This window comes from Cantharellus anzutake (genome assembly GCF_015039405.1).
Source record: "Cantharellus anzutake strain C23 chromosome Unknown EI90scaffold_20, whole genome shotgun sequence".
NCBI lineage: Eukaryota > Fungi > Basidiomycota > Agaricomycetes > Cantharellales > Hydnaceae > Cantharellus > Cantharellus anzutake.
The window spans coordinates 714,835-742,257 of record NW_024066970.1 but is presented as its reverse complement, the minus strand read 5'-3'; the positions used below and the strand labels follow the sequence as shown (position 1 = coordinate 742,257).

General features: G+C 48.8%; 15 protein-coding genes across 15 annotated transcripts; 6 read left to right on the top strand and 9 right to left on the bottom strand.

Moving 5' to 3' along the window:
- Positions 1 to 283: 283 nt before the first annotated feature.
- On the bottom strand, positions 284 to 1,243 carry EI90DRAFT_3055165 (uncharacterized protein). Its single transcript, XM_039060130.1, has 2 exons — positions 824 to 1,243; positions 284 to 745 (listed from the first exon to the last, which is right to left on the bottom strand). Exons 1-2 carry the CDS (start codon positions 972 to 974, stop codon positions 495 to 497), a joined length of 402 nt encoding a protein of 133 aa, XP_038916781.1. The 5' UTR covers positions 975 to 1,243; the 3' UTR covers positions 284 to 494.
- A 1,480-nt stretch (positions 1,244 to 2,723) lies between these two features.
- Positions 2,724 to 4,648, top strand: EI90DRAFT_2971786 (imidazole glycerol phosphate synthase HisHF; the record flags this gene model as incomplete). The annotated part of the gene is made up of 2 exons (XM_039055741.1): positions 2,724 to 2,867; positions 3,000 to 4,648. The coding sequence occupies 2 exons, from the start codon at positions 2,724 to 2,726 to the stop codon at positions 4,605 to 4,607; spliced, it is 1,752 nt and encodes a 583-aa protein (XP_038916780.1). The 3' UTR covers positions 4,608 to 4,648.
- A 110-nt stretch (positions 4,649 to 4,758) lies between these two features.
- EI90DRAFT_2995267 (P-loop containing nucleoside triphosphate hydrolase protein) lies at positions 4,759 to 7,934 on the top strand. The gene is made up of 10 exons (XM_039056190.1): positions 4,759 to 4,886; positions 4,955 to 5,726; positions 5,789 to 5,852; positions 5,905 to 6,076; positions 6,130 to 6,207; positions 6,257 to 6,779; positions 6,833 to 7,218; positions 7,284 to 7,443; positions 7,505 to 7,783; positions 7,842 to 7,934. Exons 1-9 carry the CDS (start codon positions 4,828 to 4,830, stop codon positions 7,739 to 7,741), a joined length of 2,451 nt encoding a protein of 816 aa, XP_038916779.1. The 5' UTR covers positions 4,759 to 4,827; the 3' UTR covers positions 7,742 to 7,783; positions 7,842 to 7,934.
- Positions 7,839 to 9,658, bottom strand: EI90DRAFT_2995266 (MEMO1 family). The gene is made up of 8 exons (XM_039056189.1): positions 9,321 to 9,658; positions 9,221 to 9,261; positions 9,035 to 9,149; positions 8,903 to 8,971; positions 8,727 to 8,839; positions 8,543 to 8,654; positions 8,352 to 8,486; positions 7,839 to 8,290 (listed from the first exon to the last, which is right to left on the bottom strand). Exons 1-8 carry the CDS (start codon positions 9,329 to 9,331, stop codon positions 7,876 to 7,878), a joined length of 1,011 nt encoding a protein of 336 aa, XP_038916778.1. The 5' UTR covers positions 9,332 to 9,658; the 3' UTR covers positions 7,839 to 7,875.
- A 634-nt stretch (positions 9,659 to 10,292) lies between these two features.
- EI90DRAFT_848103 (uncharacterized protein) lies at positions 10,293 to 11,706 on the bottom strand. The gene is made up of 2 exons (XM_039068155.1): positions 10,939 to 11,706; positions 10,293 to 10,867 (listed from the first exon to the last, which is right to left on the bottom strand). The coding sequence occupies exons 1-2, from the start codon at positions 11,448 to 11,450 to the stop codon at positions 10,534 to 10,536; spliced, it is 846 nt and encodes a 281-aa protein (XP_038916777.1). The 5' UTR covers positions 11,451 to 11,706; the 3' UTR covers positions 10,293 to 10,533.
- EI90DRAFT_2918312 (2-cysteine peroxiredoxin) lies at positions 11,593 to 12,710 on the top strand (the record flags this gene model as incomplete). Its single annotated transcript, XM_039054648.1, has 6 exons — positions 11,593 to 11,738; positions 11,919 to 11,989; positions 12,052 to 12,145; positions 12,207 to 12,311; positions 12,399 to 12,477; positions 12,543 to 12,710. 6 exons carry the CDS (start codon positions 11,593 to 11,595, stop codon positions 12,708 to 12,710), a joined length of 663 nt encoding a protein of 220 aa, XP_038916776.1.
- A 265-nt stretch (positions 12,711 to 12,975) lies between these two features.
- EI90DRAFT_2918596 (putative methyltransferase-domain-containing protein) lies at positions 12,976 to 14,191 on the top strand (the record flags this gene model as incomplete). Its single annotated transcript, XM_039054656.1, has 7 exons — positions 12,976 to 13,017; positions 13,075 to 13,235; positions 13,306 to 13,441; positions 13,500 to 13,601; positions 13,656 to 13,775; positions 13,837 to 14,049; positions 14,120 to 14,191. 7 exons carry the CDS (start codon positions 12,976 to 12,978, stop codon positions 14,189 to 14,191), a joined length of 846 nt encoding a protein of 281 aa, XP_038916775.1.
- A 142-nt stretch (positions 14,192 to 14,333) lies between these two features.
- On the bottom strand, positions 14,334 to 16,325 carry EI90DRAFT_2918333 (glycosyltransferase family 69 protein; the record flags this gene model as incomplete). Its single annotated transcript, XM_039054650.1, has 4 exons — positions 14,334 to 14,409; positions 14,459 to 15,283; positions 15,342 to 15,974; positions 16,042 to 16,325. 4 exons carry the CDS (start codon positions 16,323 to 16,325, stop codon positions 14,334 to 14,336), a joined length of 1,818 nt encoding a protein of 605 aa, XP_038916774.1.
- Positions 16,326 to 16,413: 88 nt separating this feature from the next.
- Positions 16,414 to 17,836, top strand: EI90DRAFT_2971768 (putative ornithine carbamoyltransferase precursor). The gene is made up of 5 exons (XM_039055740.1): positions 16,414 to 16,836; positions 16,882 to 17,279; positions 17,331 to 17,484; positions 17,536 to 17,609; positions 17,658 to 17,836. The coding sequence occupies exons 1-5, from the start codon at positions 16,450 to 16,452 to the stop codon at positions 17,698 to 17,700; spliced, it is 1,056 nt and encodes a 351-aa protein (XP_038916773.1). The 5' UTR covers positions 16,414 to 16,449; the 3' UTR covers positions 17,701 to 17,836.
- EI90DRAFT_2971767 (integral membrane protein DUF92-domain-containing protein) lies at positions 17,725 to 19,147 on the bottom strand (the record flags this gene model as incomplete). Its single annotated transcript, XM_039055739.1, has 7 exons — positions 19,057 to 19,147; positions 18,851 to 18,984; positions 18,706 to 18,783; positions 18,419 to 18,624; positions 18,057 to 18,354; positions 17,851 to 17,988; positions 17,725 to 17,793 (listed from the first exon to the last, which is right to left on the bottom strand). The coding sequence occupies exons 1-7, from the start codon at positions 19,121 to 19,123 to the stop codon at positions 17,725 to 17,727; spliced, it is 990 nt and encodes a 329-aa protein (XP_038916772.1). The 5' UTR covers positions 19,124 to 19,147.
- Positions 19,148 to 19,412: 265 nt separating this feature from the next.
- On the bottom strand, positions 19,413 to 22,312 carry EI90DRAFT_3192839 (long-chain-fatty-acid-CoA ligase; the record flags this gene model as incomplete). Its single annotated transcript, XM_039066399.1, has 11 exons — positions 19,413 to 19,762; positions 19,830 to 20,125; positions 20,182 to 20,288; positions 20,348 to 20,666; positions 20,723 to 21,001; positions 21,056 to 21,171; positions 21,222 to 21,243; positions 21,295 to 21,374; positions 21,435 to 21,713; positions 21,785 to 22,075; positions 22,216 to 22,312. 11 exons carry the CDS (start codon positions 22,310 to 22,312, stop codon positions 19,591 to 19,593), a joined length of 2,058 nt encoding a protein of 685 aa, XP_038916771.1. The 3' UTR covers positions 19,413 to 19,590.
- Positions 22,313 to 22,491: 179 nt separating this feature from the next.
- Positions 22,492 to 23,678, top strand: EI90DRAFT_2918860 (HAD-like domain-containing protein; the record flags this gene model as incomplete). Its single annotated transcript, XM_039054668.1, has 8 exons — positions 22,492 to 22,587; positions 22,641 to 22,660; positions 22,714 to 22,868; positions 22,928 to 22,971; positions 23,022 to 23,091; positions 23,142 to 23,424; positions 23,485 to 23,525; positions 23,581 to 23,678. 8 exons carry the CDS (start codon positions 22,492 to 22,494, stop codon positions 23,676 to 23,678), a joined length of 807 nt encoding a protein of 268 aa, XP_038916770.1.
- Positions 23,485 to 26,071, bottom strand: EI90DRAFT_3055128 (L-lysine 6-monooxygenase (NADPH-requiring)-domain-containing protein). Its single transcript, XM_039060129.1, has 4 exons — positions 25,704 to 26,071; positions 24,850 to 25,651; positions 23,581 to 24,793; positions 23,485 to 23,525 (listed from the first exon to the last, which is right to left on the bottom strand). The coding sequence occupies exons 1-3, from the start codon at positions 25,733 to 25,735 to the stop codon at positions 23,849 to 23,851; spliced, it is 1,779 nt and encodes a 592-aa protein (XP_038916769.1). The 5' UTR covers positions 25,736 to 26,071; the 3' UTR covers positions 23,485 to 23,525; positions 23,581 to 23,848.
- EI90DRAFT_3055127 (uncharacterized protein) lies at positions 25,619 to 26,071 on the bottom strand. Its single transcript, XM_039060128.1, has one exon. It carries the CDS (start codon positions 25,972 to 25,974, stop codon positions 25,786 to 25,788), a length of 189 nt encoding a protein of 62 aa, XP_038916768.1. The 5' UTR covers positions 25,975 to 26,071; the 3' UTR covers positions 25,619 to 25,785.
- A 47-nt stretch (positions 26,072 to 26,118) lies between these two features.
- Positions 26,119 to 26,878, bottom strand: EI90DRAFT_847307 (uncharacterized protein). Its single transcript, XM_039068153.1, has one exon. It carries the CDS (start codon positions 26,686 to 26,688, stop codon positions 26,185 to 26,187), a length of 504 nt encoding a protein of 167 aa, XP_038916767.1. The 5' UTR covers positions 26,689 to 26,878; the 3' UTR covers positions 26,119 to 26,184.
- Positions 26,879 to 27,423: the final 545 nt, after the last annotated feature.

Here is a 27,423-nt window from a genome sequence, read left to right as displayed (position 1 = left end):
CTAGTTAGCTGGCCGAGAACAAGCTGGGGGGCGGCCATGAATTATCGATCGCCCCTTTTCATTGGCTGCTAGCTGACTAGGTCCCTGCATCTCTTCGCTGTTTCAGGACTCGGGAATGGCTTGACTGCCCTTATTTCTGAAAGCTCTTGTTCGGATGGAGGCGCTTCATCGGCCTCATTGAGTGAGTGGCGCGCTCTCTGCATGACACCGCTGAATTCAACATGGTAAGCTATGGGCAGCACAGTTGCACAGTTCGATGTACAGCCAATCCTCGAGGACAATAGACAGACCCTCAGCATCCCTTCGATTAACGCGACTTGCGGGTACCGAAGATTCCGGCAGGTATAGTATATACATGAGCTACAATTTCAAAAAGCTAGAAAAATACAAACGCCATCGTGATAGTCTGAACATAGGTTTACAATCTCCGAAACTAGAAAATCACAAGGGTTACCGTGCTGGCGTCACTAGATGCTAGGACAACTTTCCCCCTTCTACTTGCACAAGTTCGACTCGCACCAGATATGATCAGTCCATGTGCACTCCCCGAAGTCCCCATTCCAGCACGTACTGTCCACTCCGCTTCCACCATTGATCTGATAGCATATTCCACTTCCCCCGTCTGAGCTCGTCCACGATTGGGTGTTGGAAATGGTAATTGTAGCACCGCAAAGCGTAGCGGTCATTTCTGGCCCATATTTAAACCCTTGATTAGAGTACGGACCCGATACCACATCGCAGGCGTCTGTTGGGGGCAAGCAAGCATGCATGCATGGTTAAGCACTTAGGGGGCAAGGTTCGGTTCAAGTGGTCCTCGGCCTACCTCGGTTCCCAGGGACGATGACCCCATATTTATCATGTTCGACCCATGGCCAGAACTGTTTGCAGGTGACTGAGCCAGCGTGAAAATCAGCTGCGACGATGGGAAGAAGTAGAACGGTTGGCAGGACGAAGATGCTCCAGGACGGGCGCATTATTATGACTTTTGGAGGACTGGCTGCTAGCTACTGGGGAATTTGCATGGCTGGTCCTTATATCATCGTGCTCCACATGGTTTTCGGCGATGTGAGCGTTTTCTTCAACAAGATTTTCATCCAGTTGTTGAGAGAGACACCTATGACTGGTCACTAGTAAACCAATTAGCCTTGTTCATAACGAGTTTGTGGACGATCCATGTTCCTATCAATGTTTACAGCGGAGTTGGCCGAATTTATTGTTATCTTGTGCTGCGGCGCACATGAGATTACCAATACAGGATAAGAATTTACTTCCAAGAATGTAATCCTTTGGGGTTGTGGCTTCTGGTTGTGTTCGTGATCGTCCATACTAAGTCTCGGACCCTGTCTTAACCATTGATGAAACATTGCATCCGGCCCGCCACACGTACGCCATGCATCTGACTCTTCCCGCGCCACTGGCAGGGGAAGAGGAGGATGAACATTTCCCCCCCTTGTTTTAGGAGTTGCACGGCAGTACGTCTGAACCCAAAGGAACAGGCTTCAACGTAAGCATCAATATGCTGGACATCTGAGACTCTCCGTTATCGTTAGGTCCCAGACGGGACAACACATGTAAGCTCATCGCAGACACCCCAATGCCATCAATATGAGCACAACTGAATGGCGAAGCGCTTTTGTCCGGCGGTGGCGCAGATGAAGATCTAATACGCGCGCCGGTAAAATTTCCGGACCGCTTCGTCAAGTCAGACACAGAATCCATTGGAGATCGCAAGAACTTCTGGGAGGGGGGGGGGGTAGTAGCACATCAGTATAAGGATTACTCGCCGAGACCAATGGTGAGGGGAGGGAACGACTATAACGATGTTGTGCTATCGTTCATCCAGTACGAGCAGGTGAAACTCCGCTGTAGACCCCCAAGCATAGAATATAGCAGTGTAAATCCTTCTAAAACTAATGCCCTGAATGTTGACTTCTTTGCAGAGCCAGAGCAGAAGATAAATTCCGTAGACAGACGCCAGCCTCATCATGCCCAAGAAGGGGTCTGCAAACGATAACCAGTTGAAATCGAAAGCCTCTCTGTAGTAGCACTTCGAGACATCATGTATGGGGACGGCGAAACTCTCTGGGTTTTTCTCCAAACCAAGACCGGAATGCCCGGGATGATTTGGGTGAATGGAACATTAGCATAACGCCTGGAAGTCTGTACTATGAATTGCGTTGAGTAATACAGACCTCCCAGATGTCATACAATGTCATTGGAAAGTAATTGGGAAAACGGAGCTGACGGTAATCAAGTGTCAGATAAGAGATCATGCGGCTTCCATCCTCTCTGTACCTGAAGGACTAAAGGTGGCTTCAAGGACGCGAGAAGTAACGAACGTTGTTCTCCAACGGAGAGAATACTCTGATAGTATGTGAAATGCATCTATGGTGATCAGTCTGGGATATCCGATAGTCTGGGAGCTCTTCTGGGGCGCATTTTGTTTGGGTTGTTGCTAAGGCTTCATGAAGGGCCCTTGTATCCGCATGAATTTGTTTGGAATCCTTTTCCTTAGTCTTCAACCCTCTGAGTCCCAATCGATTACCTATCAATAGTACGTTCAAGGGATTCACTGTAACTATGAGTTGGCAGGATGGCAGGCTGAAGCAGCGTCAGAGGACGGAATATCAAGTTTCACCGGAACGACATTCCAAAAAGGGCAGGCCCGAGCCCGATGAGTCATTTCGGCAGTTTGGGCTCGATCGTCACAACTCCTCTGCCCGATGTCCCCAAGTGACGGCGGCACAAGACGCCTATATCTTTTAGACTATGGCGCAGGAAACGTGCGAAGCTTGGCTAATTCACTGACCGAGCTTGGTTATACGTTCGAATGGATTAACTCGCCAGAGGACTTTCTTAAAGCCGATGTGAGTGAGTGAGTGAGCGAGTGAGTGGACAAGCCAAGCGTTGGCTGCTGCATTCGTTCATTCGCAACTACATACGCTTGAATTCATCCTAATGATTACTGACACGCGAATTTATCGTCACTATCTTTACAGAAACTTATATTTCCTGGTGTTGGTGCCTTCGAAACAGCCATTGTCAACCTCGCTCAAAAGGGCCTTTTGGAGCCATTGAGAGAATACATCAAATCTGGAAAACCGTATTTTGGGATATGTATTGGAATGCAGGTCTTGTTTGCCTCATCGACCGAACCGCCAGCTATGGGGGGATTGGGCATCATCGACACACCAATTGCCGAATTTGACAATGCTGGAAAACCCGTACCTCATATGGGCTGGAATCATGTCACCCTTCTCGCTGGGAATGCTGAGGATCGAAAGCTCGAGACCAAAGAGACAGGGATGAGTGAGGCAAAGACGTATTATTTTGTCCACTCCTATCGCGCTCCCTACGTCGCGACCCGGAATGCCGAATGGGCACATACCACTTGCCAATACGGCCGGGAGATTTTCCTTGCCACCGTTAGACGAAGGAATATTTTTGCATGCCAGTTCCACCCGGAAAAGTCAGGTCCAGCGGGTCTCAAGGTGCTTAAATCTTGGTTGGATGCTCCGATCCACGCCATCGATGCGATATATCCCGAAAGACCGAAACGTCTCATCACCATTCGTGAGATGGATGGTTTTACAAAACGGATCATTGCTTGTATGGATGTGCGAGCGAACGACAATGGGGATCTAGTGGTGACTAAAGGTGATCAATATGATGTTCGCGAAAAGGAAGATGAAGATTCAAGCAATTCCACGGCGATACCATCAGCGACGGCAGCCCCGAGGGTACGACAGGTTCGCAATCTCGGAAAACCAGTCGCACTTGCTAGAAGGTATTACGAAGCGGAAGCCGACGAGATATGCCTTCTCAATATCACCTCCTTTCGAAACTCCCCACTTCATGATCAGCCGATGCTGGACGTCGTGCGACAAGCTGCGTCTCACATCTTCGTTCCCCTTACGATCGGAGGTGGAATCAAAGATTCAGTAGATCCAGATGGTACACCTCGATCCGCCGTTGATGTCGCCGGTGCCTACTTCCGAGCTGGCGCTGACAAAGTAAGCATTGGAAGCGAAGCAGTCTTATCGGTTGAGAAATTGCTCGCTTCACCCGAACAGAAGGGTGATGGGACGAGTCCCATTGAGACTATCGGGAGGGTGTACGGCCGTCAGGCCATCGTAGTGTCTGTTGATCCTCGACGGGTGTACGTGGACCCGGGTTACTCTGGTCCTTATGCGGACGAAGTTATTTTGGGTTCGAAAGCGCTCAACGCACAACCCGGCGAACGCGAGAAAGCTTGGTGGTATCAATGCACCATCAAAGGTGGTAGAGAAGACAGACCGCTCTCGGTCAAGCAGCTCGTTCAAGGCGCCGAAACTCTCGGCGCGGGGGAAATTTTAGTGAATAGCATCGACAGAGATGGAACGAACTCGGGGTATGATCTTGACTTGGTCAATCTCGTTCGTTCTTCGGTGCGGATACCGGTGGTGGCTAGCAGCGGTGCGGGTTCACCCCGACACTTTGTGGATGTATTTGAACGGACAGGTGTCGAAGCAGCGCTCGCGGCTGGGATTTTCCATAGGTTTGAAGTAGAAATAAGTCAAGTGAAAACTGTCTGTCAAAAACGGGGTGTACTGGTACGCCGTGCATGAAGCACACCAAAGATCTTGAATCCATATATATATTCTACTATTTCTAAGAATTCCCCCACACTCGTTCGGCCCTTTTTTTTACTTGTAATTTTGGCGACGGAATGGATGCATGCAAGTTATATAATTGGATGGACGGAAAGCGCCGCCCCGAGGAGGCTTTACCTCTGACCTAGGTGAAACCGCGACTGCCGTCCATCGTGGCGTGCACTCGCCACTAGTCATGGGGGACTCGCACATGTTGGACCATCTTGCACCAACCTACGTACCAGTATGGCAGCGGTAGGATTCAGTCGTACAAGTTGTGGCGCCTAGGTTATCATTGCTCATCTCTTTATATACACACACAGACCCCCAGGACCCTTCAGCGAGCAGATCATCCCGTTTAGTCCGCCTCCTGCTATTGATTTCCGCCTTTATGCCTCGTCTATCTATCCTATCCCGCTTCTCGACTATTTAGATGGTCTTGACAACAAGCACCGGGCTTTATCTGCTAAAGATTGGAATGTATCAAACGTATCAAGTCCTAGCTCGTCGTCAAGGCCCTCTACAGAGCTTCCTCCTCTTCTTCCGCACACGTACGCTACAAGATGGATAAAATTGATGTCCATGGAATATACGGCGCGCTTAAACGCTTTGGTCAGTTCTACGATGTACGGAGTGTCATTGATACCAATACCAATGCCACCCAATCACCCTGCCACCCTGTTCTCGGTCTCTGCACCGCATCTACGCGAGAACTACCCGCCCATATCTCTAAACGACACTGTATGGCTTCGACAATTACGGCCATGGGAACAGAGCTTCCAAGGAATAGCGTTTGAAGCGAGAGTTCACGACCTGCGGCGCGTTGGGGGCATGATCATTATTAGATGCGACGCACTGTCTCAACCTTACATGTGGGAGAGCGGTGTTTTCAATTTGCATTGGGTGCCACAAGAACGCCAATTTAAAGCTTGTCGAGAAGCCCTAGAATGCATTCATGCTAGAATATGTGAAGAGAACGATACAGGGATCGCTCACAGGGTATTATTTCCTAACAAAGACCACCCGAACGGGCCACCTATTCTTGCGACTTCCATTCCTCACTGGATCGATATTGAGTTAAACGAGGAACAGAAAGTAAGACTTTTCGATCGTATGATTTAAGTTTTACACTGCGCTCATCAGCGCGTCCGGTATAGCTCGCTGTGCGGTCAATAGTTACCGGGGGGCACGGTGCCCCATATCTTATATCAGGACCACCAGGTAATATTTTTTTACCATTTAGTCAGCCGGAAGGGCTCTTACCGCGCGTCAGGAACTGGGAAAACAAAGACTATCGTGGAAACAGTATTTCAGATCCTTGAGCATCATCCAAACGAGCATATTCTAGTTTGCGGGGCATCCAACTCAGCAGCTGACACTCTAACGGATCGACTTGGCCAGAGACTAGCCCCGGACGTTCTTTTTCGGCTAAATGATCCAAGCAGGTGAGTGATAAGCTTTTTTTTTTTCCATTCTTCTGATACCACATGGTTGGCAGACCAATGGACGAGGTGCGCGTAGCTCTACACAAATGGTGCCATAGCGAGAATGGTTACTGGGCTCTTCCTCCGGTTAGGTATTCATGAATGACCTTTGTTACGTGTGGGGGTTCTAAATCTTCCTAGGCACCTTCTCTCCAAACGCGTCATCGTTACATCTTGTCTGGATGCATCTCTGCTGTTCTCCGCACGCTGCTCTAATGCTGCACTCGGTATACTGGAAGATCACACCCAGGCACATCTTCAAGCGCCAAATGTACCTCCATTTCCGGAACGCCTTCATTTTGGCTACCTGCTTGTCGACGAAGCTGCCCAATCATCTGAAGCAGAAATATGCATACCTTTGTCGGTTGTGCTGCCGCATATAACCTATTCAAGTTTGGCATCAGCCGCCCGTCCTCATATTACTATTTGTGGTGATTGGAAGCAGCTAGGACCCCGCATAGAGGGCGAGGTGTGCAGGAACAATGATATGGACGTCAGTTTGCTCGAAAGACTCTTTGATCTCAATATTTATAAAGATAACCCTTATTCACGAGAGCGCTCAGCCCGCACCCCAGGTTCTCCACAGCCAACCTCCACTCCATTCTGCAATCTCGTCAAAAACTATCGATCACATCCCGCTATTCTTATGCTACCATCTACATTAGTCAGTAAAAGCAGTTTACTCACAAGACTCAGCTAAACGATTCTCACCTCTAGTTTTATAACGATACTCTCCAAGCATTCGCACCTCAATCTACACAAAATACTCCGTTATCCAAATGGCCATTTCTTAAAACCCCAGATTTTCCTTTCGTATTTATTGGTGTGACCTCTCCGGAAAAGTGGACGGACGAACATTTGTCAATTTATAACCCAGGCGAGGTGGGAATGGTGACGCAAATTATTACGGGGCTTCTTGGATTGGATATTCCAAACAATGCCTTCCACCTCCCGGCTCAACACCGCCTTCAACTCTCCGCACCTGACATAAGTGTCATTAGCCCCTTTCGCGAACAGGTTGCGCGGATACGTCAAGCTTTACGTTCTATTGGACTAGGCGCTGTGGATGTCGGCGATGTTGAAAGTTTGCAAGGGGCTGAAAAGTAAAACCTGAACCTTGTATCCGGGGTAGTGTCATGCTGACCGCGCAGTATGTTCCTCGTCCTAGTCGCGTGGTGATAATCTCCACCGTACGGTCATCATGGCAGTCGTTAGCTGAAGACCATCGGCTGCATCGTGGCATCATACATGAAGCCAAGCGATTCAATGTGGCGTTGACCAGGGCCAAAGAGCTAAGTATTATTGTCGGGAATGGAAGCATTTTAAAGGTTTGCCAGTTTTCCGCTCAAGACTCTTTGCGTAGTATGCAGGCTGACAACTGCCTGTGAGGTCGATCCATGGTGGAAGCAGGCATTGTGTTTCGCCATGCGAAACAATGCATATGAGGGCCCACCCATCGAAGGAATCGATTCATTGTCTATTGACGTATTCTCTCGGCTTGAAGAGAAATGGAGGAAGTCCAGGGGGCCAAATGGACATCTCTCTAATGGTACCCAGGAGGACGATGAGGGTACGGGTTTGACCGTTGGAAGTGTAGTCAGAGAAACTTTAATCGATAAGGATTAATTCTTCGTTCAGTATAACACGCGAGGCGCAGGGATAACGCAGGTACGTTTATTGGAGTTGGTGACTTTGTTGTAAAAAAAACCCTTACACTATTTTACAGCTATTTACTTACTATTACATAACATTTGGATTTTTCATGGTTGGAATACGACATATGCGCTGGCGTAGCTGACACTCGAATCTCGTATGGTCTCGCACGCACTACTTTGCGCATACCTCACCCATCCCAGGGTTGCCACACGCTTCTCTGCTTTCCCTTTTTCGAGAGCAGCCAAGGCGCCCATCAAAACGCCAATTGGGTGCCTACCGCATATAGTGTTTTTTGTCCGGGCAAGGTACTGTGCGAATGCATCGTGGGCATCCTCGGCGCTTTTTTGCTCTGTATCTGCAGATCTATCAAGTTTGAGGGCGTTCATGCCCTCATGATCCAGTGCACGAATAGAGGCATGTATGGAATGTGAAGTGGGTTTTTCGGATTGAGAAAGCTTCACATGTTTGGAGCAAGGAAGTGGTGTGGGATAGTAGAACGTATATGAGAACCGAGTTCCCCTTTTTTTTTCGTGGCTGAGTTTTATGTTTCACGTACTGTAATCGGAAAGGCAGGACTTACCAATGACAGAAATCGGATGAGATGACAAAAAATGTGTCTGGAGCGTCTAAATAGGGTGCCAAGATTTCGCCGTATGACTTTTCTTGCTTAATGTTAATGGCCCCTACGAGGATGGGAACAATTTTGATGTCTTTCCTGTGGATTGTTTTTGACGGCGTTCTCAGCCAGTGATTAAATAACGGTATACTTACCCTTCGAAGATCTTGCGGACATAGGGCAGATGCATTTCAATGCTATGCTCATCCTCATCGGTGGATTCGCTCATTGGGGAGAATTTCCCGGTCGCCTCCAACTGCTTAGTTGCTTTGAGATATCAGGTGAAAAAAAAAACAACAACAACAACAACACCCCAAAATCACGCGAATCGAAACTCACTTTCAAGGTCAATCGGTAGATCACCGATCGGAGTTTGGTAAGTCTGACACTGGGAGAGTGCACATTCGGCTAGATACACATGATGAGACGGTCCCAAGATGAAAACTCGTTTGCTGTGATACATTAGCCCGAATGGATTTCTCTCAGTCAAGAATGTTGTCAATTAAAACACTCACATGTTAGTTGTATGGATGCTCTTGTAGGCCCATGCAGCCGTGGGACCAGAATAAGCGTAGCCGGCATGCCTTTATCGTAGATTGCGTTAGCAAACTCCCTTCATAAATTCGAGTGCGTTGACAGTGTCATACGGGGCTATGATGGCCTTGCATCCCTTGATTGGGGGCTCGAATGACGCATTAGTCTCGCCGGCTTCAGGTGTGACGGCAGATAACCATCCCTTGAGCTCATCGTTCAGCGTTGGTCCTTGAATGGCGCCAAGAACCCGATCTCAAAACCAACGATCAGGAACGTGATTACGATATGGAGCGACCGACCGTGCGATGAGTACCAAGAACCTGCGTGCGTGGCCTGCCTGTTTTTCGACTTCAGATGGAGGGGTTCGAGCGATGCTCTCTCCTGGTCACGAAATGATACCTTGTTGTCATGCTGTTCTCGTCCGCGCGAAGCGACAGTGAAAGCCCCACCGATCTCACACGAAGTGATGATCCGATACCAAGTTCAGAAAGCCGATGACAATCACGTGTGGAAGGGTAGGCGCGCGCCTGGGAGAAATGCAATTGATCTTTGATGAATACGGGAGAGCATCGGCTTTCAGCAAGGTACGTGTGTGTGATGGTGGTGGCAGTGCGGCTTTCCCTACTCTGTGCAACTATCCTGATCCTCTTGTCTCCTGCGCAGGATTTACATATTGATAAATTTCACAGCCTGAAGGATATCCTTTTCCCAATGCATGAGGGTGGGGTTCCGCGCCCGAGTTATGTAAATGTCTAAATTCCTTGTGCTAGAAAGATTGGTGCCGGATTTAGATGAATGACCCGATCATCCAAATACACCGCCGCATAACTCAATTGCATCTCACTTCTTGAGCTACCATCTGAGGCTTTTTCCCCCCATCTTGCTAACCAGCTTTAAGTATCACGCGGAGTTCTGCCCGTGGCACCGATGTTGCTGAGATATCCGACGTGCTCATCTAATAGTCTCAGAATCGGGGGTGTCTTGACATTCAATATCAAGATTTTCTTAATCACCGGTTGGCGCTTGTCTGCAAGCGCCTTGCTTCACCTGCCTTGGCTCCACAAGCCTGTTGAGGGGTTGCATAACATCTCCTCTTCCTTATGTGTTGCTCGCCCGTCGTTATCCATGTAATTCCGGCCCAAAACTGGGTTGATACACCTCTGCACTGCCCGCTATTTCGTTCTGCATTTTGCGAAACCAATCCATCCTAAACCCATGCAGCACCCAAGTTCCGTTGCTTTAACCATCGGACATTTACCATTTCATTCTATGTCAGTCAACACATCGTCAACACATCGTCAATGCACTCATTCACGCCGTGCAAAACCTTCGTCTTAGTATATTGAATCACGGGCGCAACCTCTCATCTCCACTCCATTTTCCTGCCCCGCATACGACTTTCAGTTTCATTCATATCATGTCCTTACCCCAGTTGCGACCATTGCCCAATCATGGCTGGTCACCTTGGCCGTTCTCCTCCTGAATAAAAGTTTTGCCATCCACATGGTCTTCATGCACCGGTGCCATTGGGGCACGATGATAAGCGCCCATTCCCTGCGCCGAATCTATAAGTCGGAGCAGGACGGCAGGAGCATTCAGGCTTCCATGCGGCTTATCCTGAATCGGAGACAACATCCTCCCCCCATGGTCTGCCATCCCAAGGAACAAAGCCTTCTCTTCTACCCTTCACGTCATCTTCGGCCAAATATAACCCGAATAAACGGAACCATCTCTCCAGTTCTGCACATTCGCTTCTGGAATTCATTGTACCCGATGAGATATTCAAATTGTTCGCGACGCTGAATCGAGGACACTTGTGGAATGAGGCTCTGTCAAAATCAATGAGCCTGATCCCCTTTGAACTCTTCACAAAATTTCGGCGGGCGACATCCCCATGTGATACGCCAGCTTCGTGAAGCTTCACCTGAAGCTCATACAGGGTTCTTCTAAAGTGGGGAGGAAGATCCGTTTCTGTGAGTGCAAATGGACCCTGCATGAAAAAATTGACAACACTGACCGCTCGGGGAGTGGTAGCCGCTTGTAAGGGAACGGCAAGGCGTCCCCGGCGTCCTCAAGTATTAAGCAAGCAGATGTCGCCCGCTCATTTACAGCGTATCCTATGCACAATGGAACGATCGACCCCTGTAATGATCGAAGACCTGGGGAAGACGATGCATATATACGCGCTTCGTGGGCCAAGTCAAGTAGAAAAGGAGCAGCGTTGTTCCGCTTGCGATGTTGATTTGAATATAGAAAATGACGAGCACCGTGAGGACTTTGAGTTATGAAAGAAGTTGGTGCTACAAGCTTAACAACGACATGAAGAATTGAGGAAGAATCCTCGAGTTGACCACGAAAAACGCGGCCAATCCTTCCGCGCGCTAGTTCCTCTTCATTGAGACGAACAACGCGTTCGGGTTCATTTTCGATATTTCCCAGCGACCTAGACCATGGGTCTATGAACCTGAATGGCTCACGAGCGACGTCAAGGCCATCGTGAAGGAGTCTGAGGGTCCCAAATAAGATCATTGAGTAAATTCCGGCAGAGTCCGTTTTGGCAGCCCTAGAAAAACGCTGAACCGCAAGGGCTTGCTTCCTTCTGGTGCCTCATATCCCTCATCGAATCAAGCCACCTCTGAAAACGAAAGAGAGAGAGAAAAATCAGAGAAAAATGGCACCTATTATCCAACATCCTGCTCCTGACTTCAACAACGTTGTCTCCGTTGAGGCTGGCGAGTTCAAGGAGGTCTCCTTGAAGGACTATCGCGGAAGATGGTACGATCTTGGTTGTTTTTTTTTGGTGCAGGGACGCAGAAAGTACTAACGTGTTATCTCAGGCTCGTTCTATTCTTCTATCCTTTGTGCGTACATACTCGTGTTCGGCTCCAAGCCCTTCTCTAACGCTCACGGGACTTGGCTTGAATTAGGGATTTCACCTTCGTGCAAGTGACTGTGACAATTGGCACTCTTTGACTCTTAGTGACACGACGACTTTAGCTGCCCCACAGAGATCATTGCATTCGACAAGGCTCTCCCTGAGTTTGCCCAAATCCACACTGCCGTTGTCGGTCAGTCAACATTTCCCACCCCGTTCCGTCACGTTGAATTTGAATTAAATTCAAAAATTTAGGCGTGTCGACCGATTCGGAATACTCGCACTTGAAATGGGCCGAGCTTAACCGCAGGGAAGGTGGTCTTGGACCTAACCTCCAGCTACCTCTGATGTGAGTAGCCATGTCTTCGATTGAAAAAGAAGGCACTCAAAAAATATTTCGTGTCCAATAGTGCCGATCGAAACATGAAACTGTCTCGTGATTACGGCGTTCTGATCGAGGAGAAAGGAATTGCCTTACGTGGACTCTTCATCATTGATCCTCAGGGGATCCTTCGGTGCGTTTACAAATAATGTCCATTCTCCCCTCCTCCCCTCCCCCCCTACCTTCCAGCACGCGCAGCTCATGATTTTCTTTCTTTCAGTCAAATCACCATTAATGACTTACCAGTTGGTCGTTCAGTTGAGGAGACCCTCCGACTTGTCAAGGCATTCCAGTTCACTGTGAGTCATCTTCTGGTTCCTTTTCCCCTTATAGATTGGATGGGTGATTGATCGCTCGTCCGTAGGATAAACATGGTGAGGTCTGCCCCAGCGGTTGGCAGGAAGGCGGCCTTTCCATCAAGGCTGACCCCAAGGATTCCCTCGAATACTTCAGCGCTGTCGAGAAGAAGAGGGATGCCGATAGCATGATCATCGAGCCAAGCAGCCACACCCAGAAGCGTACCAAGGCTTGAACCAGCGTGTCATAGAATCGCTTGTTTCGTTTCAGTTTTCCCGACTCTTTCGGTTTTGCTTGCCCATGATCTACAGCCTGATGAGAATGTTCAATTTGCCATCTGTATCATTTGTAGATGAGTTTTGGGATACTCATGTAGAGTGCTAGAATGCTGCTGTTTACAAAGAATCCAGTTCCAGACGCTTCATTCCGAATGTTGTTGTCGGATTCGGGTATTCCCGATGTACAATTAGGTCCCCCCGATAATGGGCCCCCGTGCCTTAATGGATTTCGACGAGGCACTGGGCCTTGACATGATGTTCCCAGTATGTCTCTGTATATTTTCCCTTTGTGGATTTTTGGCCATCTAACAGTTGTGGCAGGAGCCAGAGCGTCCTCCATCACCAGAACCTACAACAGAACGGTATACAAGATCGAAAGCCAATGTTAATCGGGCTCGGTCAGATGGTGTGATCGCTGCCGACGTCTGGGAGTCGATTGACGTGAGACTTGTCGGGTCTCATCCCCTTTGGGGTGACCATCTGTATGTGGGTGTTCAAAGCCTTCCTTGTTCCCGCAGCGTTACGAATCGACAACTTCAATTCTTTTCAAAGATGGAATGCCGCTAAAGTCTTTGCAAACCTTCTTGATGCCGATTCAAAATTACTTTGTGAAGGGAAGAACGTTTTGGAATTAGGTGCTGGTGGTGCATTGCCCGGAATGGTTGCTGCTTTGAGTGGCGCACGTCGGGTTCGTTGGTTACAAGAGATTCTGCGTTGCCACATTCTGACGGGTTCCCTCAAATCAGGTGGTTATAACGGACTATCCTGATCATGATCTTATCGACAACATAAATTACAATGTGGAGAAGAATGTTCCTCTAGGAATACGCTCCCGAGTTCACGTTCAGGTAGGTTCACGATCGCTCGGCGACGAAGAATGGATGGGATAATCAGCACCCAAGGGATTTAAGTGGGGTGCCAGGTCTGAGGGCTTGCTGGACGCTCTTAAAACGTCTGGTGAAACAGAGACCCCGCGCTTTGACCTCATTCTCATGAGCGATCTCATATTCAATCACTCCCAAGTGCGTCCACACCCGATTCAGCATTGAGAATATTGAACTCACGGCAGACAAAAACTCGTAGCACGATGCTCTGCTGCGCACATGCGAAGAAACTCTCGCCCCAGACTCAGGACGGTCATTTAGAACCGAAGATACATCATTAGTATCTACACCAGTCGTATTAGTATTCTATACGCATCACCGACCACATCTTGCTCATCGCGACCTCAACTTCTTCGAAAAAGCCAAAAACAGAGGCTGGAAATGTGAGGAAATTTTCACTGTAAAAATGCCGGTACGGTGCAAGCGCGAGCAATAACCGAAGACTCGTATAAGGACCTAACAATATTCTCTCTATTTCCAAGGTGATGTTCCCTGAAGACTCGGGTGATGTCGAAATTAGGTCAACTGTGCATGGTTGGAGGGTCTATCGATAATGGGGCTTGGCCGATGCGGCAAGCACCCAACACGACAAAGTCTAGTCACCCCCTGCATATCTATACATTCCATAGATGTACAGTCATTATCACTTAGCCCAAACGAAGAATAAATACCCCAATAGCACTACTAGTTCCCCACCTATTGTGCCAATCGCTCGTATATTGAGAACGTTGACGAACGTTGATTCTTTGGAGCCTTTCGACCACCGGTAGTTCTACAGAGCGTCTTGAGTGACGTAACAGAGAAGAAATCCCCAGACGTACTGTTGTTCCTGACAGATGAAGTATTCCGGAGCCGCCTTCCACTCTTCTATCAGATAATTTGAACGATCATATTCTTCCATTCCTCCATCATCTGACCCGAAAAGGTCAATCGCAAGTTTCGTATGAGAGACACCGGCATATGTGGTAACACATCGAGGATTGATGATGACTCGTGCCGGTTCGAAATCAGAGTTGGGTACATTTAATGGCCCTTCATGACTTTCAAGAAGTGAAGGTGTGTTGGGGTTTTGTGGCATTGCATCGTAGTCAGATCCAACGTTCGCGTCTGCGTCTTTTGCACCCGAAGCTGGTTTTGGAGGCATGTCCAGTGGTCCCTTAGGCATCTCCCTGATGTTATCCGGTTTCTCTTTCTCATTCTCTTGGGGCGGCTCAGCCTCATCTCGAGGGGCTATCCATCGTCTTGGGGGGTTATTTGGAGTATTCTTCTCGTCAACGGGCAAAACGGGCGGTTTCTTTGGCTGGTCCACAACTCCCATCCCAGCTCTTGCGGCTTCCACCCAGATATCCCGGCAGAACCAAGCCTGTGTAGAATCCATGCACTCGTCCTCCGGTCGTCGGTCCGGAGCTTGGCCTCGATCCTCTTCCATCGTGGTATTGAAGAAATTTTTGCTGTATCGGTACTTAATGCTGCGGTAGTACGTTTGCGCGGGGTCAACGATGTGAGTACCCGATTCGCAGCAGAACACTTGGAAAGGGAGATGTTTGGCATATCGTTCGGCGGCAGTTTCCTCTCGGGGAGGTGGACTTGGTGCAGATGATCGGGATGCACGGAATTGATCACCAACCATGTCTCTTGTTCTCCAACTAAATGGATGTTGTCGTGGTCAATTGGCATCAATTTGTAAATGGATATGTCCTTTACCGATCTGAGAAGATGAACGCTCCGTTGCTCTCCGCCCAATCCATCCCGCAAGTCATAGCTGCGCGATTTTCTTGGCTAACCTTTAGGTTCTCCAGGATATCGTTCGGACAGGTGAAACCTTTCAGCCAAATGACTTTATCGAACCTGATATTGCGCTTGGCTTTGAGCTCATGTAGCGGCTCCAATGCAAGGTTGCGAGCATATGCTTCTTCGCCCGGATAATATGCTGCTATTTCTGTCTCTGTCATAGGAGGCACGCGTCGGATTCGGAATGGAATGCTGAGAAGTAGCATGACGGCTTCGGCTAGATCCGTGAGAGTTTCCGTGGAGTCTCGCGAGTTGTAATCAAGCATAGAAACGAAGATATTCCTTGTGCCCAAGCGGCGAGCAAGCTGGATTATGGTCGCCATTTGATCCACTAGGAAGTGATCTGCTGAATGAACGACGATAGCGATGTAGTAGAGGTGCCCGGGTCCAGAAAGCTCTTCAAAAGCTCCGTCACGCTTGTTTTGACCAAACGGACGACTCAATGTCGGGCATGCAGCGGCAACCCAGCCATTCAGCCCAAGAAGATCCTCAATGGCACTACGAACAGCTTGAGCATCGATGTGAGAAGTGTCCGGATTGTCCATACTGAAAATGGCGGCATGGCATGTGGTCAATACGGGTAACTTTTGAAGAGATCATGCTGCTCACTAACAAAGGAAGCTGAAAGCGATTCCAAAAGTCCTTGGTACTATCATCCACAAAGTCACTGAGCATATCCGGAGATTCATCCCTGCCTATCCTCATCTGCAACCATGGATATTTCTGCACGTCCAAGACCTTATCAAAGCCGCCCGTGACACGCTCTAGGACATTGTGACGTGTGATTTCAGTGTCGCTTTCCGGAGAGAAGAAGACCCAGCGTAACACGAAGAAACCAATCAACAGGTATAGCGCACGAAACCACGAGCGTCGACGAAATGAAATGACGATGCTCATGCGCGCAGACTACAGTGGAGGGTCTGGCGAAGACTGAATTCCAATTATTGGAAAAGGCAAGATTCTTTTGGAGCTTCGATTCAAATAACCACAAACTCAAGTTTCGGGCGCTCATCCAGCCAAGATGCCACCACCACATTTAATGACCCTCGCAGACCTGTCCATCGGGCAGATTAGATTTTTGTTGTCTCATTCAAAGAAGTTGAAGACAGCTGCTGTACAACAGCTCAGGCCTCGAAGGGTTCCTTTTCCTCCACCAGTCCCACTAGCCTCACGAAGCCTCGATTCGAAAACCGTTGCTTTGTTGTTCGCAAAGAGAAGCACAAGAACTCGAGTTTCAGCAGAAACTGCCACCAGTCTGCTCGGTGGTCGGGCTTTATTCCTCGGGAAGGAAGATATTCAGCTTGGCGTAAATGAATCTGCTGAAGACACTTCAAAAGTGCTCTCTAGCATGGTACAAGGTATATTCGCTCGAGTGGGGGATCATTCCGAAATTGAGGCAAGCAAGGGTGTCGCTGGTATTCTATTCTAAACATGACTCATTCATTATGCTCAGGAAATGGCGAAGCATTCTGCTGTTCCGGTCATCAATGCTCTATCCTCGCTTTGGCATCCAACCCAAATTCTTGCCGATCTTCTCACTTTGCACGAGCACGGGAGCCATTTCAAACCTCGAGGTTCGGGGGGCTCCACCTATAGCGGACTCTTCCCTCCTCTAAAGTCACTCACGATCACTTGGCTCGGTGATAGTTCCAATGTACTACACGATATGCTTGTTACTTTCCCTCGTTTCGGACACAAGATGCGAGTAGGCGTCCCTCCACAACAGGCCTATCAGTGCCCTGCACCAGTTTGGAATCGTGTCAAGGAGCTTGGATGCGATCAGGGAATACACTGGTGTCACGATCCACGGGAAGCAGTTAATGGTGCGGATGTTGTCATTACAGATACTTGGTGTGCAACTACCAATGACTCTTGAGTGTTTTATTGACTCTGCTCCTTCAGGATATCCATGGGCCAAGAAGCTGAGAAAGAACAGCGTCTGCGGGATTTCCAAGGCTATCAAGTCACTGAAGCTCTCTGTCGTGAAGGCGGGGCTAACCCCGACTGGAGGTTCCTTCATTGCTTACCCCGAAAACAACATGAAGTAGACGACGAGGTAACTGCCCTTTATTAGTCAATATTCAAAACTTCTCTAATCGGGTATCAGGTGTTTTATGGGAACCGATCCCTTGTTTTCCCCGAGGCAGAGAATCGAAAATGGACCATTATGGCACTTTTCGAGTAAGTACATTATTCCTGGCACCAATCACCACTCATTTGGGCTTCCAGCGCCATGTACGGTGCTTGGCATATACCGGAATTGCCAGAGTAAGATGCGCGTTGGACAGTGTACATTTCAGATGAGTCCTTGGAAGCTCAAACCCCCAAAAATAGCGGCAGTCATTGTTGCTGAGATGAAATTAACCTAGAAGATATTGATGACTCTCAGCAGAAAAAAATTCTACACGAATGTAGCCCCGACCTGATTATTATTCAAAACATTTAGACCGCTGATATCGGTGACTTCTGGTCCTCTAGTCAGAGATTCATCGAGAAGGATTTGCTTCTTGTCCTTGTGGTATCTCGTCTTCTGAAGTGTTGCTCCAAGCAACGAGTCAATCTAAGAGGGTCAAAATGCAAAGTGACAGGTAGGTCACATGAAGTGGGGAACGGATCAAAGTCACGCACGTATGAGCCTAGCGCGCCAGCTACGGCACCGTATAGAACCAATCGGCCATACTCGAATAGTTTGCTATACTTCCAGTCGTGGGCAGAGAGGCAAGTACCACCTTCAAGGAATAGTTCGAATCCTAATATGGCGCCTATTAGTGCCCCACCCAAAACACTTGCAAATGTTCCAAGAAGAGTCATCCCTCCATTCGTTCCCGGGGGGACTTTCTTCCATGTGGTAACGAGCCGGGGGGTTGATTTTGCAAGGACACCTATCTCAGATGCAAGAGTGTCGCCCAAACAGCACGCCATATGCCTGTTTCCCATGCGAAAATATCAACAATGTACATAGTGATCTAGAAAGGTCGTGGGGAACATACCCTAAATAGGCGAGTAACAGTGCGCGACTGCGGCTCATCTCTCTCCGATATGCGAGTGGGCACCATGAGATCTGAGTATGTAATGAGGGTGGGCCCAAATATCGCTCCGTAAATGGCGACATCAACCGCGCATGCAAAGAGCCAGAGATAAACAAGTTCGACCAAAGGCAAACGATTATTGTTGCAGTGAACGAGTTGCTGAGGACCTGTGGTATAATTGGGGAATCGGGGTAGAGCGAAAGCTCGGCATGGAGCGATCTGAACGACCAGAGCAAAGTGACACTTACTTGCCACGCGGTACGGTTTCCTCCAACTTGATGGCCCTCCTCTAATATTATCTTACGCTCTTGTCCATACTTAGTAGCCTGACGCATGTAACCGTTAAGGGATCCGGTCTCGGCCCGCATCGTGTTTCCAACGAATACAACTCGCCTTAGATGCAACAAGATAAAACGCAATCAACGTGACACCAAAGACTCTTAAAGGTGCGCTCATAATGATGAAGCCAACTATCAACCCTGCGACTGCTCCAGATGAGGAGAGGGAGCCCTTTCTGTAGCCATTGACTTCAGTTGGCCCGCACAGAACGCAGGCGTTAGCCTACATTCAAAGTACACCAGGAAATAACTGAGAAGAACCTGATAGGTATGTAGCCAGAAGGAAGGGTATGACTAAAGATTGTATGGGGAATGGTCCTAGTTCCATCGTATGATTTTGTCCAAATGTTGACTACTTATGTACTTGGTGTTGACACTTTTCTTAGGAGACCGCACAGCCACGTCGAACGGTTCCACTGCTGACGTGAGCATTCCAGTAGTGGAGCTTCCCACGCTGCACGGCCTTGGCTGCTTGATTGTGATAATCAGTGTCTGATTTTATCACTAATTACTGCGACCAACCATCGTCGGCCAACAGTTGGGGTTGCCCAATTCACGCGCGTAAATTTATGCCTCCGTTAGGCTTTGGAACGTAGCCAACTGAACCGCATGGCGCAGTTTCTTGCGAATGTTCTACTACATAGTACTAGTTCAGATCGTCAATTTGCGGTGGAAGTGACGATGGCCGAGTCCGCCAATCGTTTGAAGTTTGGGCGGCGCGATGATAATCAAGTGGATGAGATTTACCAAAGTAAAAGCAAAAGGTACACAAAGCACAAGCAATCACGTCGTAATCTACAACTTGGGCGGCGGTGCCAACTTGGCGGATTCGGCATAGAGAGCATCCAACTCCTTTTTGAATTTAAGAGCTGTCTCTTTCCGTTTGATTTTGAAAGTAGGAGTGAGAGTGCCATTTTCCGGTGTGAAAGGCTCGTTCGTAATATGGACGAGCTTGACGGTCTCAAATCTAACGTGGATCATCATCAGCGTTTAAACTCAGTCACCTTCAACCAAGAGGAGTCAGATTCGCGCACCCTTTAAGTCCACGCTCCCTCGCTACCGCATTCATGTTGTCTAAAATCTCTTTCTTGATCTGTGGTAGAGTGATTAGCCCATCCAGAGCATTTCGGTCAGTCGGGTCCTTCTTGCCAAGACCGAGACGAGCGGCAAGATCGGTGATGGCGATGGGATCCGGGACTACAACTCCAACGAGGTGATCTCGGAGCGAGTCACCATAAACGAACGTGGTTTGCAGGAGAGGAACAGTACTGTAGATGTTTTCCACCTTTTCAAGAGCTACATATTCTCCTTGCGAGAGCTTCATGATGTTCTGCGAGGAAAAAGGAATAAGTGACGAAGTATGCCTAGGGGAAACAAAAGCTATACCTTGACACGATCAATGATAGCTACACGACCGGCGCTGTCAATTGAAGCGACATCACCAGTGTGGAGCCAACCCTCGGAATCAATAGTCTTTTTAGTATTTTCGGGGTCTGCATTAAATGAAAGTTAGAATTCGTGCGGGCAATGTTGTCGTGGATGGATATCTCACCTTTGTAGTACCCTAGAGTGTTGTTCCAACCGCGCGTACATAGCTCGCCTCGGGGATATGGCTTGTCCTGAGAAGTGTATCCCATCTCCGGCACATCGATAAGCTTAACCTCATTGCAGGGTTGTGGAGGACCACAGGTGCCCACACCAAAATGATCAGGAGGGGCACCGCGTAGGCAGGTACCACAATTCTCGGTCATGCCGTAGCCCTCAACAACCTCTGCACTAAAGGCAACCTTGAGGAACGTAAGCACCTCGCCGCTGATAGGAGCTGAGCCACTGGAAATCATCCCGACGTGGCCGCCTAGGAGAGACCGAATCTATACCGACCTAAGCATTGAGGCATCGAATTCGCGGGACAGAGCTCCCTACAAACCTTGCGGAAAACGAGTCCATCCCACAAAGGATGCACTCTGCTTCCGGTAGCAAACAACCGTTGCTGTTTCGCGTCAATGGCTTTGCTCAACAAATAAGCCTTTATACCACCGTTTGCGAGAGCTGCCGAAGCACCGGCATAGACCTTGTTAAGCACACGAGGCACAGATGGGAAGTAAACAGGCTTGAGGATCTGAGCATCCTCGAGAAGGCGGAGATTGTCGCCACTGAAATAGCCGATGGGGCCTCCCATCGCGATGGATAGCAGTTCAGCAAAACGCTTAGAAACAAACAACGTAAACACCACAGAAAAACAATGAATAGGGGCACGCACAGCATAGATGTGGGCAAGTGGCAGGTAGCTGAGAAGGGGACCATCGGGATGATGAAGCATTCCATGAAGATTGGCCCAAATGGAGACAGCCAACCCGCCATGTGTCAACAAAGCACCTGTAATACACGTGAGAAACCTGTTGTGGGCTAACAGGTGAATTGCGCACCTTTGGGGTTGCCCGTTGTGCCCTGGGAAGACGTTAGCGAAAGCAGGGACATTGAAGAAAAAATCTACTTCACCGAGGTGTAGCAGATCGTGGCAATGGTGTTAGGCGTAACTGGTATCAAGGGTAGGTTATGGGCCTTTCCAAGCGCCTCAACTGTGTGGGAGGTTTCAAGATTCGATCATAAGGAATCGGTGAAACCAGACGACGCTGTACCTTCCTCTAACTCAAGAACCTCAACCCCTCGATCTTTCCCCCAAGCCCTCAACAAAGGTTTGGCCTGGTCACCAAGATTGTCGAAAGAAACGATTTTGCGGAGAGCAGGAAGCCGGTGGGCGAGTCGCAGAAGTTCAGGGACCTTTTCAGGCGCACAGAAAATGACCGATAGAGTAGCATGATTGACGATGTACTCTACGGAGTCAGGTCCAAGGGTGTCGTACAAGCTGACGCTGACTTTTGCATAAGCTTGGCAGGCCAAATCGACCAGCTGCCACTCTGTTGTTTAAAGTTCATATTTCGTCACACCCCGTCACGCAATTTGAGCTAGTGTGTGAAAAAGCACTTGCCTGGGCGGTTAATACTCCAGATACCGACAGCCTCATAACCTTGATCACCTTTCACAAGTTTCCCATCCTGGAACCATTGAGTAATTGCTGACCCGATGTAGCGACGCCGTTGGTCGACTTCGTTGAAAGTAAGCCAGGAGTAAGTGGGCGCAAACTTGACAGGGTTCTTGGAGATGAGCTTGCGCCATCCAAGACAACGATTGTTTGCTCCGTGCAACATGCCGGAGTTGAACACATCCTGAAGATTCTGAATCGGTTGATTCTCCGGGGTGATGAGCTCGGGCCAAACGGCTAATGATTACAAGCTGTAAGAATTACCTCCAGAATACGAGAGGGACATCCATACCGTTCCTCCAAATGCCTTGGGGTTTTGAAAATGGACGTTGAGATTGACGGCTGCGAGATGGGATTGCCGGTGCGAGGGAACGTACCTGTCTGTCCTAGCTTGCGAGTGCCTGGCAGCTCAAACGCGAGCTTATTGTAATCTGTCCCCTCTGGGAATGGAATTGCTTCGCACTTGTGCACCATCTTGTTGCCAGAGGACGTCGTCTTGCGTGAGAGTAGTTGGGGTTGAATTCATTCTCCGTATTTGCACTGCTATTCCTAATGTGGTCAATCGGCAGTCTCCTCTTCACATGTAGGATCCCGGCCTCTACTAATATCCGAGAGCCGATCGCGGTTCATCTCCTTTCCACGGCAGAGAGGACATGATCAGAGCTGTTTTCTTTGATATAGGGGGTGTTGTCGTGTCCTCGCCCCTCATTGCCATCCATGCATATGAAAAAACGTTGTCGCTACCACCGGTAAACATCGAGCATTTCTCTGACTCCAGCCGAGTTCATGATTTTTTGTTCAGGACTACCTCAACGTTCAAATGTGAAGCCTTGATTATGCCGCTTGGCTGTACTAATATCTTTGTCACTTTCCAGTGTGTCTCGAGGAGAAGGTGGGGCTTGGCAACAATTCGAGCGTGGGGAGCTTCCCATCTTTGAATTTTATGAATTGTTTGGGCGGGAACTGTCGGATACCAAGAAGGGGAATGAATGGTATTCCCAACACCTAAGGAAGAAAGGAGTCGACCCTGGTGTGCACTGTGATTTCATACTCATTATTTACCTTTAAGCCGCATTTCCGCTGGAACAGAAACGGTTGAGCTTCCCAAGTCACTGGCTATCAATGGGCGTGAGGTGAGTTTGGGCAATGCACTAGTATATTTTCGACTGAGCATGCTGGCCAGCTTTTTGGGATGATGATGCGAGGGGCTCAATACGATCGATACATAATAGAAGCCATTGGACACATTCGCGGTAGGCACAGGTCTTTTTTTTAGGCCACCCAACTCCATCTTTCTTTCAAGCTAGCAAAAAGTTTCTTACCATAGCTCTAACAAATAACTTTATCGAGCCCTACAATTCAATCCTAGCCACTCCTCCAAGCGCAACATTCACACCCCAAGAGGAACTCGCCTTCCTAGGCTGGACCGAGGGTGCCGTTCCAAAAGCTCTCAGGGATTTGTTTGACGACTTTATCGACTCAAGTCAAGTAGGAATGCGCAAGCCCGAACCGGAGTTCTTTTTGTATGCCTGCAAAAAGCATAATCTGAAACCGGAGGAAGTAGTCATGCTTGACGACCTAGGAATGTGAGCAAATCTGCTTGTTGGCTCTAATCGCAAAGCTAATCACTGTGTCCTATAAATAAGAAACCTCAAGGCTGCCCGTACACTTGGAATGAAAACAATACGTTCGTCCCTTTCTGCGCTGACTATATAGTTCGTACTTACGAATAGCCGTTTTAGTTGTTCCCATCGGGGAGACCAAGCAGGCTGTCCTGGATCTACAGAATATTTTAGACATCTCTCTGTTAAGTGCCGTTGACACTACTTCGAAGCTATGACACAAGTCCCGTTCTCTCCATCGATGTCTCCGAGCACATTGCCCCAAACCACAAACTGACACAGACCCACTGCAATATTCATGTACATATTAATACCTAACATCATTTTCCCCGTATCTCGCGCTGTAAAATCAGAACGTGGCAATGTCCCACCCCTCTGATGCGCTGCTCTATGATGTCGCCGGTTCATCGTTCGGTTTCGTAAAGATGCAGTCTCGCACGACGCCCTCAAAGAGATCATTCACGACCTCTTCACTTCTCACGCTGAGGATACTGAGAAGCGTTTCGCTCATACCATGCGTTTCCTCCGCGATACCTTGGATGTAAATCCTTGGAAGGAAGTTCCTTCGTGTATCCCCAACCAAATCCTCCTCGACAGGTAGCAAGCGATACGCCCGGCTAATTCGGATCTTGTCTAATGGTGACTCAATTGCTGTCACGTCTTCGGCAGGCTCCGTGGCAGCACTCATTTCATCGATGGAATCAGTGAAAAGTTGGTCCTTTGATTGATGGATCTCCCCTTGCTCCATCGGTGGCTGGATTGGTTCGGACCTCGTCTCGATGGTTTCACCTGGATACAACAACGTGCCATGCGTTACAGATACAACCGACCCCTGAGCAGATGATGGTCTCGAAACGGAGACTGCAGTTGACTCCGTAGCAGTCCACGGTGGTGTAACAAGCAGAGGCGCATGTGTTCCTAGTTGACTGTCGGGGGAAGGTTCATCCTTCTGAACGATCTCCGAACCACCATTAGACACCGGGTTTGTCAACCCGAATACATGTCCAAAGTCTTTATAGTCGAGCAAATTGATCCATGAATGCCTTTCGTATCCCGTTCCGATGATAATGGCGTCGTAGGAGCGTGTTTCGAAGAGTGGATCCGAACCCAATACGTGCTGGAGCGTAAGCGTGAGTGATCCGTGCGAATGCGAAGAAGCTCGGTTTGCGATCGGGGCCACGTCGGATGAGGAGTCCGACGTGCAATATTGAGTGGCTGCGGCTATGGTTCGATATCTGAGAATGTTAATCCGAGGGGTTTTCAGTGCATCGGAAGGTGCGCCTCGGGCATGTGCTCCGTCTTCGACTTTTTGGTCGTATATACGCTCATAAATCTGGACATATTGACACGCTCAGCTGCCATTGCACAAAGGATACCAGTGCTACTGACCTTGGCCAGGGTGTTGGGATTGACGACACCATAATTCGTATTTTCATACTCTCGCTTTACCTCTGATCTAGCTTCTTTGCTGTTAAGACTAAAGAAAAAATCCGTCGAAGCGGGGTCGAAGATTTCGTTTGCGAATGGAGAATCGTCCGATGGTTTGAGACTTCCTCGGTGAATGATGAGATCGACGGAATGACTGGATGGAACTGAGTGCTCGGAGCTAGGGACAGGTGGAGGGAAGGCGCTCAAACGGGCTTGGATGTCGAGGAGGACTTCGGCTGCGCTCTGACCGCTTCCAACGACAGCGATACGGACTGGTCGGAAATTGGTACTCCCACTCCCAGTCGTAGTTGAGGGGCGTTTGAAGATGATGCCACTGAGGATATCATGCATAATGCCGTCGATGCGGTGCGCATATACTGAGGTGTGGATAATTCGACTGGGAGCTCTGACAGCAAGCGCAGATAGCGAGGGAGGTACTCTCGGTGTTCCTCCGGGCGCGATAACAAGATGCTTTCCTCTCCGGACGCGTTTTACGGGGTGTCCACTTTCGGAAAGCGAGGTTACTGAGACGACTAGGCCATCGCTTTGAATGCTCAGGACCCTCTCGCCGTAATGAACCGATACACCGGGCTCGCGGGCAACTTTTTCCGCAGCCCATATCAGATAGTCGGAATATTCACGTCGACTGGGGATGAAAGAGCCTCGGTTAATGAATGTGACGAGGCGATTGTGTTCGTGAAGGTAGGAGAGGAAAGTGTATGAAGAGGTTGGCGATCGTAGCATGGCTAGATCTTTTAGGAAGCTGTGGTCTGTAAATTTCGCCATGAAAGGAGAAAAAGGTTCACAAGACTCGCCTGATTTGCATGCTTGCGCCTGGCAGGAGCATGCCCGGATGCCACTGAAATGACGAGCTTTTTTCTATGAATGTTATGGTGTCTAGGGGTAGCGGTTTTCCTCGTGCCTAATGCTTGGACTTTGGAGTGTGTATGATGTGTAAGAGTGCACTTCACATACGATATATGCGCGTTTCTTTTCAAGGAAAGCTATTGCAAGAGCCAGGGCGGCGGGGCCGAACCCTACGCAGACCAGATCGGAAATATGCCCATGACATTCAGTATCCGTCATGTCTCAGAGAGAAAGATCAACGTGAGGAATATTCCCGCTATTCCGTAGCAGTTTTCGTGATCTGTGCAAGATGTCCTCTAAAAGTATCTTCCGCGGACTTATCAGATAACGCCAGCGGAAATTTTAATTGATACATTATGTAATGGAATATTGTCAATCAGTTTACCGAGTCCAAATGCAAGTATTTCACATCGTAATATGTATTGTAGTTTAGCAATCTCGGTTCAAGAAATCGCCCCAGAACCGAACCACCCCTAGGCCACTACGAGTAATAACTCCTTTGCGCTCTTCGCTGCCAATTGAAGGGGCGGGTGCCTGAGACCCTTGCATTCCAATCTCTCCCGAGCCATTATACCTGACCATTCCGAATGAAAGGTCCATGATTCCCATACGGTAGGCTGCCATTGAGATATCCCAATAAAGTCCGATAGTAAATCCAGTCGGAAGGTGGAAACAAAGGACGAACTGATGTATGTCTGTGCGATATGAGGCCAATTGCATGCACATGTGGAATGGCAGCCTCAACACCATGTTCTGTCGAATGCAACGATCGACAAGCAAACAGCTGGGTGAATGAATCGGGTCCCTCATTGGAGAAGAGCAAGCCAATAGCGGGCATTCCGGACGAATGGTGACTGCGCATGCGTATCGCAGACGCCTAATTCGCAGATCCAACAACGTCCGCAATTGACAAGAAACAAGATGAGAGAACATGTCAGCGATGCAATCCTTCGAATGCACGACTCCTCCGATGGCCCAATTACAGAATAAAAAAGGAAATCCACCTGCCGGTATGCACGATTCAGCACGAGGTCGATTGTTGTACAACACCCAAACAGCGGTCGGCCCCGGCGGACCAGGGTCGCCATCTCTCAAAATTGTGTGGAGCCATCTCCCACCAGGTGCACAGGCATCGAGTGAACCCAAACAAAAGTAGATGCAAAAGCGCGGAGTGAGAGATGTACAGAAGTTATATGATATAATGTGAAAGGCAAAAAAAAAAAAAAACACAGAACCAACAACTGCTCACTATGCCCAAAAATAACTGGCGCCGATCGATAGACTACAAGGATAATTTTCCAACGCAACACAAATGGGTTATTTCAACGGTGTTTATGATGGGAGGACAAGGGGAAAGAGTGGTGAATGGCATATACGATGGTCGGCATCGGTGACATTGAGTGAAGGTTGTTCGGCTTGGGTGGCAACGGCGATGAAAACCCTCATTAGCATAAGTGGCCCAACGAAGAGGAATGAGAACTGTGGGACGGCGGAACGTGCTGGAAAATCAGGGTTTCGGTGGATGTGCGGAAGGCCGAACCGACCGCCACTACCGTCGGCAATAGATCTAGAACCAGGAGCGAAGAGCGAAAACGTCACGAGTTCAAGGTCCTGACAAGGCGAGTGCTGCGCCGAACGCCGCTAACATGTTAGAAGATAAAACGGAGT

Coding starts and splice junctions, on each gene's coding strand:
- EI90DRAFT_847307 (XM_039068153.1), bottom strand. CDS start 26,688: ATGTTCTCTCATCTTGTTTCTTGTCAATTGCGGACGTTGTTGGATCTG.
- EI90DRAFT_3055165 (XM_039060130.1), bottom strand. CDS start 974: ATGCGCCCGTCCTGGAGCATCTTCGTCCTGCCAACCGTTCTACTTCTT. Junction 746..823: donor CATCGTCCCTGGGAACCGAG/GTAGGCCGAGGA, acceptor TGCCCCCAACAG/ACGCCTGCGATGTGGTATCG.
- EI90DRAFT_3055128 (XM_039060129.1), bottom strand. CDS start 25,735: ATGCTCCTGCCAGGCGCAAGCATGCAAATCAG. Junction 25,652..25,703: donor GGCGCAAGCATGCAAATCAG/GCGAGTCTTGTG, acceptor TACAGACCACAG/CTTCCTAAAAGATCTAGCCA. Junction 24,794..24,849: donor ATCCCAACACCCTGGCCAAG/GTCAGTAGCACT, acceptor CAATATGTCCAG/ATTTATGAGCGTATATACGA.
- EI90DRAFT_3055127 (XM_039060128.1), bottom strand. CDS start 25,974: ATGACGGATACTGAATGTCATGGGCATATTTCCGATCTGGTCTGCGTA.
- EI90DRAFT_848103 (XM_039068155.1), bottom strand. CDS start 11,450: ATGATCTTATTTGGGACCCTCAGACTCCTTCACGATGGCCTTGACGTC. Junction 10,868..10,938: donor CGGCTACCACTCCCCGAGCG/GTCAGTGTTGTC, acceptor TCCCCACTTTAG/AAGAACCCTGTATGAGCTTC.
- EI90DRAFT_2971768 (XM_039055740.1), top strand. CDS start 16,450: ATGCCACCACCACATTTAATGACCCTCGCAGACCTGTCCATCGGGCAG. Junction 16,837..16,881: donor AAATTGAGGCAAGCAAGGGT/GTCGCTGGTATT, acceptor CATTATGCTCAG/GAAATGGCGAAGCATTCTGC. Junction 17,280..17,330: donor GTTGTCATTACAGATACTTG/GTGTGCAACTAC, acceptor CTGCTCCTTCAG/GATATCCATGGGCCAAGAAG.
- EI90DRAFT_2995266 (XM_039056189.1), bottom strand. Junction 8,840..8,902: donor AGCATCCATACAACTAACAT/GTGAGTGTTTTA, acceptor AATGTATCACAG/CAAACGAGTTTTCATCTTGG. Junction 8,291..8,351: donor TCATCCGATTTCTGTCATTG/GTAAGTCCTGCC, acceptor CGAAAAAAAAAG/GGGAACTCGGTTCTCATATA.
- EI90DRAFT_2995267 (XM_039056190.1), top strand. CDS start 4,828: ATGGGGGACTCGCACATGTTGGACCATCTTGCACCAACCTACGTACCA. Junction 5,727..5,788: donor AGTTAAACGAGGAACAGAAA/GTAAGACTTTTC, acceptor CGTCCGGTATAG/CTCGCTGTGCGGTCAATAGT. Junction 7,444..7,504: donor GGAATGGAAGCATTTTAAAG/GTTTGCCAGTTT, acceptor ACTGCCTGTGAG/GTCGATCCATGGTGGAAGCA.